We start from the raw sequence: 19,842 nt of genomic DNA on the forward strand, positions 1-19,842 counted from the left end.
GGCTAAGTACCACACCGCATACTACTGTACTGAAGAGTGTGCTGGGTGCCACAGAGGCCACGGTAGCGCCCTGCTCTGCTCAGTACTGAAGTACCGAAGTGTGGGTGCGGATTGGGAATAAAGAGCTGTGCGATCACGCGACTATCAGGTGTGTGTGTGTGTATTTATTACATTTGTGTCTGCACATTGCTCATATTCTTATAAGTATTACCATTTTGATTGGAAATATTGACATTTGTTTGTGCAAAGGAGCTTTTGATTAATTTATTATGTTTTTTTAGCTTTTGATTAATTTATTATTTACATCCCACCAATATCAACCATCTGAGAACCTGAGAACCTTCTCTGAATCACAAGTAATAACATCATGAATGCATCTAAACACGTACAGTATAAAATCCAACAAATATCAACAATGTGAGAAAAATCCTTCCCTGAAATCCCCATAATAAAATCATAAACTAAATTTGTTCTAAATAAGGAAAAAATATTTTCAGGATAAAAAACAACAATGTGGTTTGTATAAGTTTCCACTCTGGTTAGTATGGTTTAATATAGTGATCAGGAGTATAGTGGTATATTGAATAACCTGGAGGTAACTCTGGACTGAACTTGAGTACTTTTTTTTTTAAATAAGTGCGTAAATTGCATTCAGTTAGAATCTTTCTAAACCATTTATAAACCATTATTCCATTACATCGGTGTGCTCTAGACCAGAGGTGGCAAAAGTACACACATCCTTTACTTAAGTAGAAGTACAGATACTCATGTTTTAAAATACTCGGGTAAAAGTTGAAGTACTGATTAAACTTTTTTACTCAAGTGAAAGTAAAGAAGTCTTGGCTCTGACATGTACTTAAGTAAAAAAGTAGTTATTACTTCCACCTGTTTTAGCTGTTAACTGGACCTCACCTCATTAATAGATAGATAGATAGATGGATGGATGGATGGATGGATGGATGGATGGATGGATGGATGGATGGATGGATGGATGGATAGATAGATAGATAGATAGATAGATAGATAGATAGATAGATAGATAGATAGATAGATAGATAGATAGATGGATGGATGGATGGATGGATGGCTGGATGTGATAGCCTAGTGGGTTAATGTCAGTATCCCCACAAGGATGAGTTTGAGAGTTTGATTCCTGGTTGCTGTGTTGGTAAATAAAACTTCTGGACCTTGTCCACTCTGAAAACATTTTAATTCTGTCCTTTCTGTGTTGGATTAATTTCTTGATTTCCTGGTCTTTAATAAAAGATAACTCCACCAAAAAAAGCACTTCTGTGGTAGCTCAGTGGGTTAAGGCTTGTGCCTGAACATGGTCCTTAATATAGTCCACGCTGGTGATAAGGTTTCAAAGCCAGTCCTACATGCCTTCTTTCTTACTGCGCTGGCATGAAACAAAGTATGAACACTCCAAAAACCACACATGCTTTTCAGCAGTGGTCGCTCAGTGGTTTAAGGCTTGTGCCTCATCTAAACATGCTTTCCATTCTTATCTCTTCCATGGTTGAGTGGGTTACGGCCGGTACCTCGCTGATGGTGAGGATCAGGGTTTGAATCCTGCTTTCTGCTAGTTGCGATGTAGGTTATGTTCCTGCTTCCTAAATCTTTCTTCAGCTTTATATTCTTGTGTTGATGGTTTAAAGGTATATAGACCTGCTCTAAACAACCTTCCTGGCCTGTCTTCCCTGATGGTTCAGTGGGTTAAACCAAGTTTCTTGCTTTTGGTGGAGTTCAGGGTTCGAACCCTGCTTTCTGTCTGCCAGTCACGATCAGGATTCACTTCCTACATCTTTCTTTAGCGATATAATTTAGTTTTTAATTGGTTGAAAAGAAAGATAGACCTGCTCTAATCAAGCTTCCTAGTCTGTCCTTGCCAATGGTTCAATGGGTTAAGGTTGGTATCTTGCTGGTGGTGGGGTTACGGGTTCGAATCCTGCTTTCTGTCTGCCAGTCACGATAAGGATTCGCTCCCTACATCTTTCTTTACCGTTAAATTCTTGTGTTGATGGTTTGAAAAGAATGATAGACCTGCTCTAATCAAGATTCCTATCCTGTTTTTTCCTGATGGCTTAGTGGGTTAAGGCTGGTATTTTGCTAATGTTGGTGGTCAGGGTTCAAACCTGGCTTTCTGTCTGCTAGTCATGAGGTAGGTTAAATTCCTGATTCCTACATCTTCATATTCTTGTTTTGATGGGTTAAAAAGAAAGATAGACCTGCTCTAAACAAGCTTCCCAGCTTGTCCTTCCTGATGGTTCAGTGGGTTAATGCTGGTGCCTTGCTAATGGTGTTCGAACCCTGCTAGTCACGTCATGGTTTTGCTTCCTATGTCTGTCTTTAGCATTATATTCGTGTGTTGTTGGTTTGAAAGAAAAGATAGACCTGCTCTAAACAATCATCACAGCCAGTCCTTCCCGATGGTTCAGTGGGTTAAGACTGGTATTTTGCTGTTGGTGGGGTTCAGGGTTCGAATCCTGTTTCTGAATTGCTTGCTTTGAAGCCTGAAACAAATGATAAACCCCCCAAAAAAAGCAGGTGTGTTGTGGGACTTGATGGCTTTGTGATAAAAGCCTTGCCTCTGAGCTCAGAGGTTGCTGGTTCGAATCTGGCTTGTCCCCACACTGGGTAAGCTGTGTGGAATGTAATGTCTGGTGGGCAATGAGGTAGTTGACCCTAAACAAAGGCTGTGATTACTGGCTGCTTCACAGCCTCAGAAAAAGTGAGGGTGATAGGTTTTTGGCAGAAATTTTCCCTATATATGCAAAACTAAGTCGATAGTTTTTCAAATGTTTTTGCTTCATAACCCCCTGTTTTCAGCTACTCAGACACCGGGGGCAGATGCCCGGATATTGCCCCCCTGCTTCAGGATACGCCTCGAAACCACATCCAACCTTCCACACAGCTATTTCTGACACCTTCCTTACTACGGCCACCGGAACCTTCCGCACTCTTAACTTTGAGCCCTGGCCGGGGTTTGAACCGGCAACCTCTCAACCCAGAGGTAAAGCTCTTCCAATTGAGCCACAGGATCTCTTGCAAGAACCTGATTTTTAGGACCTTTTTTGGTTCTTTTTAAAAACTTTTTAAACAATTTAAAGGAAAGCTAAGGGGTAGGAATCGAACCGGGTGAGTCAGATAGCAGCGACCACTTCACTGACCATTACACCAACACAGGAGAGGCAAACAAGCCTTCACTTATTGGACTCTTGGCTTTTCTATAGTTAGGAGACCTGTGTTTTCTCTTAGATCATGATGGTAGAGGGTCAAAACTTCTCCTTCCTGTACATTCTCTCAGTAACTCGAAGTCTATGAGAAGTGACTCAGGTACAAGAACCACATCTCCAACACCTGCACCACTGATATACCATGATTTGCCAGCAACCAATTTTAATGATCTTTCATTGTTCTGTTTTTAAAAACTTCTTATAATGTTCAATATGAAACTAGAGGTAAGAATCGAACCAGGGAAGTCTTTCATCATAGATCACTAATGGCATTACTTCAAAACTCAAAACTTTGTTAGACATGTAAATAAGCAGGAAAGACAGAGACAAAGACAAAGAGACACAGACACAGCTTTAGAAAGAGTGAGAAACAAATAGAGAGACAGCAAGAGAGACACATATACAGTGAGACAGAGACATTTACTAAAAGAGACACAGAGACAATTAGATAGAGAAAATAGAGAGACAAAGATAGCGAGATATAGCCAATTCCTGTTGGAAGTGTTTATCCTGAGTGACTCTTAATGATCTCATTTACTAAATGAGCAGTAGTGAGTTAAAGGCTTGCTCAGGTGCCCAAAACTGGCAGCTTGGAGGTGTTAAACATGTATCATATGTACAGCATGTGATTAAATATAAAGGCTATATCAGTGCAGAGACGTGTGGACATCATTTAACACCTCCAATATATAAACTTATGGACATTTTACAGATTTAAATGATGTATTGTTTTATCTGTACAATCAATAAACAATAAAGACAGTAATTTAAGTTTGTGTCGCCATTATGAGGGAAAAACCCACAAAACGCCACCCAGAGGGTAAATTGTGAGAATCATGGCGGATTTTGGTGTTTGATTTGAGACTCAGAAATAAAACAAAAGTTTACTGATTAAAAATATTTTTATCTGAAGTTAATTTATTTATTTTATATCTTTTAATTTTGACAGCCAAATATATATATATATATATATATATATATATATATATATATATATATATATATATATATATATATATATATATTAATGCAAAACTAATTAAAAATGTTGTTACCTAATGAATATGTCCAGGCTGAAGATCCACATATAGAACACAAGCAGAGAAAAGATGATGATGATCAGGAATGTGTCTGTTCTCAGTCATGTTTACATCACTGACTCCCTCTGTCTCATCCACATTAACCCCAAACTTCTTACTGCCTTCTGTGGTGAGTGAGAGTCAGGACTTTATACACCAGTGGATTGAAAAAGACGCGCAATGACAGGAAATCGGTTGTTCGGCTGAAATCGGCACGCAGTGAAAATAAAAATAATATTTCACCAAATCAATGGATTAAAACTAAAGTAGCGAGTCTGTTTTGAAAATGTAAGAAGTAAAAAGTACAGATATTTGTGTAAAAATGTAATGAGTAAAAGTAAAAAGTTGTCTGAAAAATAAATAGTGGAGTAAAGTACTGATACCGAAAAAATCTACTTAAGTACAGTAACAAAGTATTTGTACTTCGTTACTTCCCACCTCTGCTCTAGACTATTAAACCGAATGGTAGTAAGTGTGTTAAAACAATGTTCAATATCAGCAAAAAGTGGATACTGATAATGGGATAAGCACAGATCAGGCAAAACATTTTTCATAAAAAGCTGGCAACATCTTATATACTGTAGCAGAACATTAGACGGTTTTTTTAATGTTCTTAAAAAAACAACAAAAAAACCCTCTGTGCCACAAAACAAAAATTATTTAGCATTTTCCTATATATTTCAAATGATGTGGCTGTGTCTCCTATTACTGTCTCCTTCATTTTTTGTTCTAATTTGGACAGATGTTCTATCATATAGTTTATGTGCACATAGTCTTCCTTACCACTAATCTGCCACATTTATACAAAACACACATTTATACAGTCCATACTTAAACAAAATGCCATAACCGCTTAAAACACACATGATGTGCAGTAGTTAACTTTTTATTTACCCAAAAATGTACAAGTATCTGTCACATCAATTCTTCACCTTTATTTCAAAGCAGAAAAATTTAAATTAATCATCAATCATTTATTTTAACATTCACTCAAGACAAAGAATTTACTCCATCAATCATATTGTTTATTTAGTAAACTAATAATCAGTGAATGTAGTGAAATGTATTTGTAATGTAAATGCATTTCAGAAATTTCCCCACTGTGGGACGAATAAAGGTATAAAGGTATATCTTTGGAAGAGATTCTGTAGAGTGTCCTTTAACACCATTCGAGCACACGAAAAGTAGTTAAATAATAGTTATTTTTCTTTCAATCAGATTAAATATGTTGGTTATGATTGCGATATAATGAATGTCTGAATATCCTTTACTCTATTTTACCCACTCCTTAACTAACTCACATCCATCTGCTGATGCCTCAGGTTGTGAATCAGGGAAAGGCATCGTTTCTGTTCCAGGTGTAACAGGTGTCGTTGTGGGGGTAGACTCATGTGACTCCGCCTCTCCAATAGGGAGTTTCAGAATAACAGAGTCTGGATAAAAGAGCACTGGTAAAACATCTGCACTGTGACAGGTTTGTATGTGTTTGTCACTCATCTATAGAACATATTGTACATCCAGACTGTGGACATAATTATGCTTTTTGACGTCTTACCTTTCCTTTTCATAACTTTCTTTTTCTCCCTTTTTTTTTCATCTGTTGCCTTTTTCTTGGTTTTCTCCTCTGATAGGGTAGTTGATGTTGGAGAGTCAGGTGTTGTCGAAGCAGGCTTTAGAGTTGGTGGAGTACATGCGGTTCGATTTGATTGGTTTGGTGTTGGAGGTTTTGATAAACAGACTGTGGCTCCAGTCACCACTTTGCCATGTTCATCAGTCAGGTATGAAACCACACCCTGATCACCCATGTTCTCTGTGATTTCCAACTGGTGACGTGAGGAGACAAGTTAGTAACATAGAAATACACTTGTATCGGGCCTTGTTTATCAGTCTTTCAGTAACGTTGTGTATGAATGTTTGGGTAAGCCAAGTACAACTAAAAAGTTTCCAAAAAAGTTTCAGAAACTCAAATTTCTTTTATCTTCTATTTATATCATAACATTTCCTGTATGTTGTTATAATTTGACATTTTATTGATTTGCCTTTAATTTATGACATTATGTTGTTTTTCACAAAATGTTCTTGAAGGTATCTTCTTGAAGGTGTCCCTGACCTAGCATGAGGAAATATTTTTGAAAGAGGCTCCAAAGCTCTTCTGTAAGTCACTTCGGATAAAAGTGTCTATTAAATCCTCATGATTTAAATTACCTAAATGTATTCACATTCTTTTTATTTTTTTGCATGTGCACCCAATTTACATGTCAATCTTTTCATTTCCCGTTTGATAAATGAGGCCCAGTGTTTAATTCTACACTTTCAGTACATCACATGTGCTAACAATTTACAAAATTTTCTAGATTTGGGTGTCAAAAATGCAAGCTTTAATAATGCTTGATTTTGAGCTGAGTATTTATTCAATGTCTTGAAATGGAAACAGATATCCTACTGTCCTCCGTGCATACGGAAACAGTTTGTTCAGTCAAACACATGATGATACTGATTTTCTGATCATCTTATCTGAATATAAGCTGCACTGAATACTGTTTGTAATACTGTTACCTTCCCCTAATGACAAATCACATAATCAGTCACATTCAGGACAAAATGTCTGAGTTTATCTAAAGCCTGAAAAGCTTCCTGGGTCTGATAAATGCAAAAAAGCATCCATTATTGCATCACCTTCCAATCACCACCATTGACTGAATAATGTGTATTGCAATCTAAATAATTGCTACTGATTTAATTTTATTGACACTTCTCATTTTCTTGGTGAAATCAGATATGAAGTAGTAGCTCAGTTGGACTTTTGATCGCAAGGCCTTAATTCAATTCAATTTTTGGCTCTGAAACAAAGCCATTAACCAGACCTTAAATCAATAAGAGCTGCTGAGAGGGAAATCAAGGACAACTCAACTATTACCACTAGGAAGCAGCTTAAAGCAATACAAGTTACTAAAGAATCTATCACATTCAAAAAAAGGAAAATCAAACTTGAACTTTTCAATATTACATCTTTAAAACACGATGTGCTCTATTTGTAGGAGAATCCAGTCATTTGAATGTAATAAAAGTAATTTGAGTTAGGAAGTTAATCATTTGATTTGGGCTCAAACTGATTTTTATCATCATACATTAATCAACTCTGCTGATTCATGCTATAATGAAGCATGATTTTAAAATCTCTTGATGCATTCCAAATCAATTTTGGTCCAAAACTGCATACCTTCTAAGACATGCTCTCAGCAGTATTTCGTGAACTTCAAGCACAGCATTTTAAGCCCTGTCCCACTCTGGCTTAGTTTAGTATTGATTAAATATTTATATTAAATAATTTAAACAAGTTAAATAAGTTTGAACATTATTTTAAGAATTAGGTGTCTCAGCTCATTAAATGCAGATTTTCTTAAGATAGCTGTAACATGTCAGTATGATAAATCCATCAAAACCAGGTTGTTTTTTTTGCTTACCTTAATCCTGTTGAATTATAGATCCTTGATAATTCACATGAGAAAAATACAGTGGGTGTTCTTGTGAAAGTATAGTAGAGTGGTTTCACTCTTGCATCTTTTTATAAAAATTTTTATCATGTACATATAGCAGAAATTTTGCTCTTTCATGCAAAAAAAGGTCCACTATGTTTTTCTGTCCAATTTATGTCATCATTATTTAAGACGCAGTACTAGTTTATGATACGTTTTGTGAATGAAAGACACGAGTTTCCTATTATTCTTGTGTCATTTCTCAAATTTCATTTCAATTTGCAAATATATATATATACTTTTACTCAAGTAGATGTGTGTAATGCTTCTTTTAGTAGTTAAGTAGTTTTGCTCACATATTTAAGTGGCATTTTACAGTAAAAATGTATTAATATGATGGTTCTAAAGAAAGATAAGGAAAGAAAACGCTGTGAAGTGGCTAATCCAGAGATGCCCAAAATAGACCCATGTCTTATATGAGACGTGGTAAATATGGGAAAAATGTCATTGCCACAGATCTTCATTTCTAATTTAACATAATATCTTGTTTTTTTATTTTAAGCTGCAAATTAAATGTAGAAAATAGAAATGAATGTGACCTTTTTTTTAATTGTATATGCATACTTCCAGTGCAGGTACAGTATGTTTTGTGACACTCTGCAAACAGCTAATTATGGAGACACTGAGGCAGTGGCACACAGTCAATAGGAAATTGTCTGCTGTTTTAAAAGAATACAATATTTGCTGCTGTTTTGAAAAAAGAAAAAGGTTTGGGCATCTCTGAGCTAAACCTTTACCCCACACACAATTAGATTCGGTATTTAGCCAAATTATTGTCTCATTTCTGAATTTAACATTTGCTTATTTTGTGTATTTCCGTGTGTGTGTGTGTGTGTGTGTGTGTGTGTTGTATAGAATATTTATAGACTGTATAGATAGTTGATGAAGCTCTGCTCACGTATCCACAGAAACCCCTTCCACAGCAGGTGCAGGAGCATGAATAAGGGAATCAGAGTGAGGTAGAGGAGTAGAGAAGTGGAGGAGAACAAAGTGAATGAGAGACACGGGAGGGAAGTGAAGGAATATGTACTTTGTTTATTGGGAACAGGACAGCGACGTCATCATCTTAGAGTGACACAAGAAGTGGTGCCAAAACATTAACACAGTGATTTGTGATATTACAATTTCTAGGCAGTGTCCAGGAGGCAGTGTGGTTTGTGATGCAGATTCGGGGTAATGAAGTTATATCCACTCAAACGTGACATGACATGTAGCCATAACTAACATGCAGTGACTTATTAATGACAAGACACATCAGTGACATTTCGATAGTAATATTCCTAACTAAATGAAACATATGAGAAAAAAGGAGAGAGTTCTTTCTCTTCATATCTACGCTTTCATGCTCACATCAGTGTTGCAGGTCTTTTACAATAAAGCAGTTCAAACACAACATAATAAGAGACTAAATCTAAAGTGCTGCTCAAGTCCTGAGTTTAATCACACAATAGATAACGTTTTCGAGGCAGACGTTCAGTGATGCCACATAGAAAGATTCCAGATTCAGTCACTGATGACATGGTAATAAACTGTAGAGTTGTGACTTTAGAAAACTCTGAATACTGATTAAAGGAACCTCAACCATACAGCATGACTTCATTAAGCATTATTATCCCTATACATATAATAAAGTTCTGGGCCATTCTGGGGTAGTGGTTTGGGGAAACAATTGGACCAAGAGTTTTTTTTTTTTTTTTACTTATAATATATTTTAGCACCATTCTGTTACACTGTCCAAAGTGAAAATACCACCCAGCTGTAATAGAGGCTTTTTTTTGTATGCTTGATCTTGTAATGGTAAAATATTATAAGAAGGCATTTTATTAACTAGTTCTGTGAGTCTTGAACTTTGTACATATTGCTTTTTATGGCAATCCCAGTTGTGTTTCTTGATTACTTTTTACTGACATGAATCTCATCGGGGATGAAGACACTTACGGTGAAGTCGCCGCTCTCTGTGCCATACTTGTTCTTCACCAAGATGCTGTATTTTCCCGAGTCACTTGTGTTCACGGTGGTGATCGTGAAGCTGGCAAACTTGCCAGACTCGAACTTGAGTACGTAGTGGCCGTCAGACACCATCTCTCTCTCGTTCTTCAGCCAGGTCACCTCAGGCACCGGGTCTCCCGAGATATTACATGTTAGATTCAGGGCCTGTGGAATGATGCCAAGATGCCAGTGTTAGTGGTTCTTGTTTGCCATTGAAAATCATAGCAAATTAGATTTTTTTTATTTATTTACCCAGACAACACCAAATATAAAAAAACTTTTAGAATATATGAACCAGAAGAAATGTATAACACGCTGGGCACAGGATCTACACGTCTCTGAAAGTGTACTGGAGGGAGGAAAACTTGCTTTCTCAGAGGGTGGTGAGTGTTAGCATATTGTTCAAAAATTTGCTAAATGACCTTGTTGCTAGCAAATCTGATTAAAAACACTGAAGGAATTCCAAACTGTGCTGTGGGTGATGGCTTTTTCACCACAATGTCTTCCTCACATTTGTGGCCATTTTAAAGATAGCTGTTTAATTGCCAAACTTTTTTTTTTTTAATAACACTTGTGTCCCTTTATGCTTAGAAACCGAAAGATGCACATCGCCACCTAGTGGTAAAATGTGACATTGTTTACAGTAGCCGCTACACGACTGGACACAGCAGCATAAATATTCTTTCTCTATAAAATAAAGCAACACAGTAAACATATTTTGTGTCTATGTCCAAATTATGTATGTTCTATAAACACCCTTTCTAAAGAGGGTTTCAGAAAAAAGTTCCAAGTCTCTCTCAATAGATAGATAGATAGATAGATAGATAGATAGATAGATAGATAGATAGATAGATAGATAGATAGATAGATAACATGTAGCTAAATAAATGGATACAGTATACTGCTGTATGATTGTGATGATTTTAAAATAGGGACTAATTTTATCCTCTCTGATTTTATAAAAATGATTGAATTTAGAATAACAGCTGATTTTAGAAAAGCATATAAGTGACATGTAGTTGCACTGAGTTTGTACCTTGCCCTCCTGGATGGTTACTACATCAGGCAGACCTCCTGCTACACGAGCCCGATCTGAAGAAGATATAAAATACATTACACATGTTCACACCTCAGCAGAGTTCTGTCTGTCTGTGTGTCTGTCTGTCTGTCTGTCTCTCTCTCTCTCTCTCTCTCTCTCTCTCTCTCTCTCTCTCTCTCTCTCTTTGTTTCTGTAAGTGTGTGTGTGTGTGTGTGTCTGTGTCTGTGTCTGTGTGTCTGTGTGTGTTTAAGTGCAGGTGTGTTTTTTTGCACGTGTACTTACTTCGTTCTGCAATGGCAGCAGCTCTGCAAGCATACACAACAGTTAGAGGAGAAAGTGAAAAGAAAAATAGAACACAATCGGTGAAACAAATCAACTACACATCCACATCAGAGTAAATTAAACAGGACAGTTTGATTTACTTACTTCAGTCTCTGGAATTCTGCATATGCATCGTCATATGCTGTAATTATGAAATTAGAAAAAGAAAATGCTATTTAAAATACTGTTGTTCACCCATAAGAGTATAATCTAGTATAATAAATTGTGTGTGTGTGTGTGTGTGTGTGTGTGTGTGTGTGTGATAGAGAGAGAGATTACCTTGCCCAGCCAGCTCTATTGTCCTCTTTAGTCCCCCTTTTCCATCAGAGAACTCAATGGCATACTTGCCCTTGTCTTTCTCTGTTGGTTCACTGATCTGCAGCCACAACTGCTCCCCTACAACACCGCTCTTAATTCGGTCAGAGAAGGCAATGGCAGAATCCCTGGATGGAAAATATATAAGATATCGTTACGTTGTGTGTATTCACTGTCTTTTTCTGTCACTCATAACCACACACAGTACCAATGATACACAACAGGCAAACATACTTGTGTTGCCAGGTGACGAGCAGTTCTTCATTGTAATAGTTGACGAATGTGTAAAGACGTATGCCCTCCTCTGTGCTCTGGATCTTCAGTGGAGTGGAAGAGTTTGCTGCACAACAACATGGTTTAGGTGAACTTATAAAAAGTATTTTTTATAATAAAAATTCGTAGATTTTGTGAGGATTTTTCCAAAGCTTGTGCGGTTGTGTTGAAACCAATCACGTGCCAGTTCACGTTTAGAGTTCACATGACCTTTTCTGACAATATAATAACTATTTAATTCGAATGTTTCTACAGTTTATATAATCACAATGTATCATTAGTTGTTTTCCGTCGTTTCAACTAGTCTAACCGCCCAATAACTCACCAATGACACTGAAAACTTGGTTCATCAGGTCCTTGAATCCTAGAAATAAGAATCAAGTAATTATCTGGTTACATCCATTATATCACAATGACGATGACAGAACAGTGAGAAAAACAGATGCATAAAGAATATTAAAACAGAAATGACAAGTCACCTTGGTCAGTCAGATTAAGTGTGGATTTGTCTTGGCCTCTGTCATCCTTTACAATCACCTCATACACTCCTGCATCCTTCTTTGAGATCTATAATGCACATACACAGCCTAAAATGTCACATCATTTCACGAGGATTAATGAGAAACTCAAAAATGCTTACATCAATCATTGTGAAGAATTCATATTATTACAAAGAGAACAAGATATACTTTGATATTATAGACCTTTGGAATGCTTATTCATGAATTCAGGACTATACCATTAAGTCCATGAAAACGATTCCATGTACTTAATGGAATAGTCCTGCATTCATAAATAAGCAAATAGTATTTCTAAATGTTTCTCACCTGAGCAATGTCCAGCGTCAGCACTCCTTCAGAGAAGTCCAGTTTCTCACTGGCCTTTATCTCTCGTCCATCCTTATACCATAATGCAACAGAGTCCTTCTTCATGTTACCCACCTTGAAACACACACAAACAAATAATCAGAATAGTTTCAGGCATGGAAATGTATTGAACTAAACTGAACAGAATGACACTCACCTTGCACTTCAGTCTCACAGTGCACTCAGGTGTGACCTCATAACTTAGGTATTCCACAAAATGAGGACCTGCAAGAAAACACAAGTGATAACCCCCCCACACACACAAACACACACATTTAAATGTGTACAAGGTGATATAAAAAAAAATTCCAGAAAAGTTTTGTAACACGCCAACAGATGGCAGCACAAGGCTGCACACACAGTCACAGGGAGCACCGAACTTCATAAGTCAGTGTGCCAAAATGTACTGTGTACTTCCGGGGCTGTACACCTGGTGCTATTCTTCCCAAAGATGAAGATCCAGCTCAAAGGTTACCGTTTTGATACCATTGCAAAGATCCAGCGCGAATAGCAGAAGGTGCTTGACTCGCTTTGAAAAGAAGACTTAATAGGACATATTCCAGAAGTGGCAGGAATGCTGGGAGCGCTATACTGCTGTGCAAGGGGGCTATTTTGAAGGTGATAGTGTGTAAATGTAGATAAATAAAGTATTTTCTTGTGAACAGAGCTGGTCTCAAAACGTTTTAATACCACATCATAAAAGTGTACTTAATTGTATAATTGATCCAAAAAAACCTTATAGCTAAATATCAGCAACAGCACTGAAAACTGAAGAATTGTGTGTCTGTGCTGGATCTCTAATGAACCTTGCGCTGTTATTCTTTATGATTTTTATGTTAGTGTTCTATCCTGCTGTTGGTCAAATTCAACTTGCACCTTGACAGATTGTTGTGTTCAACCTAGAATATATTGTCCAACATCAATGCCTGCATTGTTTCCTGTTATACTATTATACATACAGCAATTGTATGACTTTAATCTTGTCTTTCCTTGTAATTTTTTTTATTCATACTTGCTTGAATCAAATGTCTGTCCTGTGCTGTTTTAGGAGTTTTATTTATTATTTTCTTTTAGTGAAAAGCTTACCCTGTTTCCTGTGCCATTCTTTCTTCTGGAACTCTGATTCTTTCTGCAGTTGTTTGAAAACTACAAAAGAAAAGACACATATATGTAGCCTATTTTATATGCTTCGTATGCCAAAGTAGTGAAGATGGGTTGGTGTGAGGAATGTATGTTTAGACAGTATGTACCATCTCCAATAAGAACAAGGCTGGACTGGTTGGTGGCTTTTCCATCCTGGAGTTGGAACGTGTACGTTCCTTCATCCTCTTTTCCCAGTGACTCCAAAAACATCTCAATGATTCCAGTGTTCTTATCAAAGTTCATCTTGTATTTCTAAAACACACAGGTAGACCATTTACATCTATAAAATTGTTTAATGAATCAACCTGATTACTTCAACTCAATAAATCAATCTCATGTCATTTATAGGAGAAATAAATCTATACCATATCTCCAGTCAATCAAAATGTGTTTAGCTGGATATGAGCTCACCTCTCCCTGAGAGATCAAGTTGTCATTGAAAACATATTCTACTTTGCCGTTAGCAGAAATCTTCTCAGCTTGGAGCCAGAAGCGGACTCTACCCTTCTCTAACAACTGCACAGCTAACTCTGATTTCAGTGGAATAACTACAATGGAAAATGGAAAGACATATTGCACACGTGATAAGAGAATTTAGCAATTTGGATAATGTACTTAATCATGCATATAATCTCATAGAATATTAGCAATTATATGTAATGAATATTTGCCATTTGTTCAAGGCGTCTATAAAATTAAGTCCAGTACTCACTGGGGAATTTATGGTCATGACTGATCTTCAGCAACTCCTTCAGACCTGTAATAACAGATGAGCAGAATTTCAATCTCAACCCTAACCAACAAATCAATAGTATTACAAGGTTGAATGAATAGTTAGGAATCAAACTACCTAAATATCAAACTTAACTCAAATGTCAAGTCAAGTCAAGTCAAGTCAAGTTTATTTGTATAGCGCTTTTCACAACAGACATTGTCTCAAAGCAGCTTTACACAAATCAACAGTTAAGGTGAATGGTGTGCATTTGTCCCTGAAGAGCAGCCGTGGCGACTGTGGCAAGGAAAAACTCTTAGATGTTATGAGGAAGAAACCTTGAGAGGAACCAGACTCAAAAGGGGAACCCATCCTCATTTGGGTGACATCAAGAGTTTGATCATAAATCTTTCAACAGTACAGAACACTGGAGAGTGAGAACTAACATGAGCACTGGAGTATAAGACTATAAGTGATAAATTTAATTAACATGCCAATATATCCGGAATTCATATTTGCATAAAATGGCATTATTTGTCTAAACAATACCTTTTGCACAAATCTAAAATAAGTAATATGGGTTCAGACTTGTACTGTTACAGGTGTTTAGATTTAGGACTATTTTCCAACCAAATTCAGCAGTGTCCAATTATTTACTTTGGGCTCTTCTGCAAATAGTTTAAATTAAGTGTGCGAAGTTGTACATGTACATGTAACATATTCAACTTTATAGTGCCTTTGTATACTATTATAATGGACATTCAAAGTTTAAAACCAAAATTTGTAGATTTACATGTTACCATACCTTCTTCAGTCAGAGTGTAGCTGGCAGAGGCTCCATCAGTGTGTGTAACAGCACAAGAGTAGATACCCAGGTCTTCCTCAGAAGGGCAGTTAAAGATAGTTTTGGACCTGCACAAGTAAGATTAAAATATATATATTTTAAATGTTGGACTAAATAAAATTATTCCTATAATGAAACAAATTACCTGAATTTAATTCTAATTCTAAAATATTCTTTATTTAATTTTAATTTTGAATTTCAGCAAGAAATTCTGCACACACATACTTATTGCCCTTAGTCTCCATGGTCAAATTCTTAGAATCTTTAATCTCCACATAGTCCTTGGACCAGATGAACTTGGATTCAGCATTGAGATTTTGACATTCAAAGTTCAGTGAAATCACGCCTTCATCATCAACATCCACAACCAACTCCATAGTGCCTAAGAATATTAATAATAAAAAAAAAGCAATTTTGTGTTTGATTCCATACAGTTTTCGTGTTTATATTGTTCGGCTTTTTTGCTATATTATACTCATTACCATGCTTGGTCAAGCATTTAAGTTTGTTTACAGATCATTTTCCAGCCCAAACAAAGACATGTCTTATTGTACCTGGTTTGGTCACAGCCAACACTGGCTCTGTTTCTTCAGATGCTTTGCCCACACCAGCTTTGTTCTGAGCCCTTACACGGAAAACATACGACACTCCTTCTTCCAGGTCCTTAATCTGGAAACAGGAAGTAAAACCATAAATCGATTTGTTCTTATGCACCAGATGTTACATAGAGAAACTCAATTTCAAAGCTATATTTTGTATGCAAATTTTGTACACTTTGTATAGTCACCTGATGGTCACTAAATATACAGTATCTCACAAAAGTGAGTACACCTCTCACATTTCAGCTACCATTTTAGTATATATTCTCACTTTTATGTATTTTAGAGTAGTCAGTAGTGTCCAAAGTGTCAATATTTAGTGTGAGCACCATTGTTATGTAGCACTGCCTTAATCCTCCTGGGCATGGAATTCACCAGAGCTGCACAGGTTGTTGCTGGGATCCTCTTCTACTCCTTCATAATGATATCATGAAGCTGCTGGAAGTTAGACACATTACGCTTCTTCACCTACCGCTTAAGGATGCCCCACAGGTGCTCAATAGGGTTCAGGTCTGGAGATATACTTGGCCACTCCATAACCTTCAGCTTTTTTAGCAAGGCAGTTGTCATCTTGGCGGTGTGTTTGGGGTCTTTATTATGTTGAAAAACAGTTTCTGAAGGGAGGGCATGTTGAAATCCATGTTTCCTTCAATGAACGGCAACTCCTCAGTACCAGCAGCACTCATGCAGCCCCAGACCATGACGCTACCACCACCATGCTTGACTGTAGGCAAGACACAAATTTCTTGGTACTCCTCGTGTGGGGGGGTTATCACTTGTGTTCCTCGTCGTCACATGCTGGACACCATCTCAGCCAAACAAGTTTATATTAGTCTCATCAGACCACAGGACATGGTTCCAGTAATTCATGCTCTTGGACAGGTTGTCTTCAGCAAACTGTTTGCAGATTTCTTGTGAGCCAGCTTTAGAAGAGGCTTCCTTCTGGGACGACGGCCATGCAAATCGCTGACAAAGCGGACCTTCCGCTTCTGCAACCTCTAAAGCAATGCAAGCAGCACACATTCGGTTGTTTGTTGAAGTCAGCTTCTGCATCTGACGCACAGCACGAGTATTAAAATTTAACCCTTGCGTGGCCTATTCCAAGTGGAACCCATCTTGAAAAACCTCCGTATGACCCTGACCACTGTACATCACACAGGATGTTACAGATCTTCTTATTCGTAAAGCACCAAATTCAAAATGCTCTAATACAACATAAACAAATTTGTATGGTCCTGTCAAACAGACAAACACATGACCATGATTAATAGGACATGTGGCTTTGCATGGTACAGCTGTTATCACTTTTGTTGCTGGCTATTTTGACAATAATGGTTGAATGTTGAATTACTTTTAAAGAACAGTAAATCTATACTGCTATACAAGCTGTACACTGACTACTCTGAAATATGTACAAGTTTCATTTCTATAGTATTGTCCCTTGAGAAGATATACTAAAATAGTTGCTGAAATGTCAGGGGTGTACTTAATTTTGTGAGATACTGTATGGTTACAGACACTGATTTCTGCAGGTGATGCTGAGCCCTTGCAGTAAGTTTTATTATAGAATAACTGATTTTAATGCAGTGCTGCCTGAGGGCCTGAAGATCATGGGCATTCCATATTGATTTGTACCCTTGTCCCTTAATTTCTCCAGGTTCTCTGAAAGTTTTTATGATTTTATGTACTATAGATGATTAGATATTGAAAGTCTTTGTAATTTGATGTTGATAAACATTATTCTGAAATTGTTCCACAATTTGTAGATGTAAAGTTTTTGCGAGAGAGAATTTGTCTCTCCAAGATACTCTTTTTAAACACAATCCTTTTCTTGACCTGTTGCCAAATATCCTAATTAGTTGCAAAATGTTAATCCAACTATTTCTTTTTAGTAACATTTACTTTTCAGCCTTTAGTTGCCCTGTTCCAACTTTTTTGAGATGTGTTGCAGCCATCAAATTTTAAATTACCTTAATTGTTTCATAAAATGGTAATATTTGATATGATTTTTATGTTTAACTGTGAATTAAATATGGGTTTATGAAATTAGTAAATTCTTGCATTCTGTTATTATTTACATTTTACACAGGGACCCAACATTATTGGAATCAAGGATGTAATTGCAAGGAATATTCTTTTAGGAGTCTTTTAGGAATCTTTTTTTCCCATTAATTATCAGTAACATAATAAAATGGTTAATATTAAAGTTATATGAACTAATAATACTTCAGTTAAAAATGACACCTCAAACATTTCTCACACAAAGACAGACCTTCATGTACGTCTTGTTTGTCGCTTTCTCGTTGACTCCCCTCCATTTCTCAAAATCTGCATCAGCCTCCTTGATGTCAATGTAAAATCCATTGACCTCATCACGACCCTGGTACACTGGTGGTTTCCAAAGCAACACCAAAGAGTCCTTACGTATTTCCAGCACTTGAAGGTCATGTGGTGGACCTGTGTACAAGTATATTTATCTAAAAACAGTCCAGCTCTGGTAAAAATGAATGATTATTAAAGCATAAATGTTATAATATTGTCCCTGATACAAGTGCACTAACACTCACTCACCTGGCACAGCAATGGTCCACTCTTCACATTTAAAGGTCTGACTGGGCAGAGATGGGATGCCAACACCAGCTATGTTTGCAGCACGAACCTGGAACTGGTAGAGTTTGTTCTCCTTTAAATCAGAGACCTGTGAAGAAAAAAGAACAAAATCCTTAATGACATACAGTTAATGGTCGGATTTACGTCAGTGTATTAAAATTTTAGTTTTTAAATGCAAATAAGCCCCAGTAAACCTACCCTGTAGGCTCTTTCACTGATTGCCTTAATGTTAGCCTCATGCCATTTTTCAGGTACTCCATTGATGACCTCACGGTAATCCACAAAGTACCCAGTGATGTCAGCTCCACCAATAAAGGTCGGCTGCTTCCAGGCTAACACCATAGAATCCCTTACACTCTCCAACACGGAAATTCCATAGGGTGGAGCAGGGGAGGCTGTGGGTTAATAAAGGTATACAGTTAGAATTTTAGAGGCTGGTCAAGATTATTTTTGTCTGATAAAAGTGTCCTATGATCCTTCTTTTGATAAATATTTTATTATTTTCCAAACCTACTTTTTATTCCAGTACCCAGTGTCCAATTTGGCTAAGGAGCCAACAGTATGGTTCAGAATGGCTGTTTAAAGGGCAGTAAATATCAAAGTCCATTCACAGCAATAATCTTATTGCTATAATTTATAGCATACAATGGAATGATTGCTGTTTTTCAGAAAAATATCAGGACCCTTTCTATAAAGTAGTAGGTGTAAAGGTGGCCAGTGCACTGCGAGGAGGAGGTGGCAAGAAAATCTCTCTATTTGTGTAAGAACGTGTTATAACGCGGCGTTTAGCAAAACTAAAATACTTACTACAAACAAACAAACAAACAAACAAACAAACAAACAAACAAACAAACAAAAAACTACACAGTCAAACTTACCTTTGAAAAACACATAAAAATCCATTCCTTTACAATATGCCTAAACTGTTAACTAAATGCTGAGGATAAAATACACCAATCTGTATAACAAGTTAATTAATGACAAGTAATTCATGTAAAGTGTTTCCATTCCAACAACAATCTTCACACATCAACATATCTTGGTTGTTATTAATTGAAAAGCAATTTAGGCATATGATAACTTCTATAAATTATCTGGCAATTAACAGATGTTGTTCATTCTGGTGAAACAAAATAACAAAAGTTTTTTGTAGTTCAGTGTATTTATGGTTTGTCAGACACATAATGGTAATATGTAGTAATATGTAAGTAGCTGTAATAAGTAATAAGTAATATGGCCAAGTAACTGGGAAATGTGGTGGGCACAAAGGTGGGCAACGA

General features: G+C 36.8%; 1 protein-coding gene across 3 annotated transcripts in view; it reads right to left on the reverse strand.

Moving 5' to 3' along the window:
* Window positions 1-5,268: 5,268 nt before the first annotated feature.
* myom1b (myomesin 1b) overlaps window positions 5,269-19,842 on the reverse strand; it is a 33,961-nt gene continuing 19,387 nt past the window's right edge. For all 3 annotated transcript variants that reach the window (XM_046851179.1, XM_046851177.1, XM_046851176.1), the window contains 22 exons: window positions 18,761-18,957; window positions 18,524-18,650; window positions 18,225-18,409; window positions 15,908-16,022; window positions 15,579-15,735; window positions 15,315-15,421; window positions 14,510-14,554; window positions 14,209-14,345; window positions 13,905-14,049; window positions 13,741-13,800; window positions 12,812-12,879; window positions 12,616-12,729; window positions 12,268-12,355; window positions 12,114-12,152; window positions 11,750-11,855; window positions 11,480-11,643; window positions 11,306-11,342; window positions 11,162-11,184; window positions 10,877-10,932; window positions 9,790-10,005; window positions 5,871-6,138; window positions 5,269-5,748 (listed from right to left, as the gene is read on the reverse strand). In XM_046851179.1, the coding sequence (XP_046707135.1) occupies window positions 5,588-5,748; window positions 5,871-6,138; window positions 9,790-10,005; window positions 10,877-10,932; window positions 11,162-11,184; window positions 11,306-11,342; window positions 11,480-11,643; window positions 11,750-11,855; window positions 12,114-12,152; window positions 12,268-12,355; window positions 12,616-12,729; window positions 12,812-12,879; window positions 13,741-13,800; window positions 13,905-14,049; window positions 14,209-14,345; window positions 14,510-14,554; window positions 15,315-15,421; window positions 15,579-15,735; window positions 15,908-16,022; window positions 18,225-18,409; window positions 18,524-18,650; window positions 18,761-18,957 (2,615 nt within the window). In that variant the 3' untranslated portion in view covers window positions 5,269-5,587. The remainder of the gene's footprint in view (window positions 5,749-5,870; window positions 6,139-9,789; window positions 10,006-10,876; window positions 10,933-11,161; window positions 11,185-11,305; window positions 11,343-11,479; window positions 11,644-11,749; window positions 11,856-12,113; window positions 12,153-12,267; window positions 12,356-12,615; window positions 12,730-12,811; window positions 12,880-13,740; window positions 13,801-13,904; window positions 14,050-14,208; window positions 14,346-14,509; window positions 14,555-15,314; window positions 15,422-15,578; window positions 15,736-15,907; window positions 16,023-18,224; window positions 18,410-18,523; window positions 18,651-18,760; window positions 18,958-19,842) is intronic.

This window comes from Silurus meridionalis, chromosome 6 (genome assembly GCF_014805685.1).
Source record: "Silurus meridionalis isolate SWU-2019-XX chromosome 6, ASM1480568v1, whole genome shotgun sequence".
In the NCBI taxonomy this organism is placed as follows: domain Eukaryota; kingdom Metazoa; phylum Chordata; class Actinopteri; order Siluriformes; family Siluridae; genus Silurus; species Silurus meridionalis.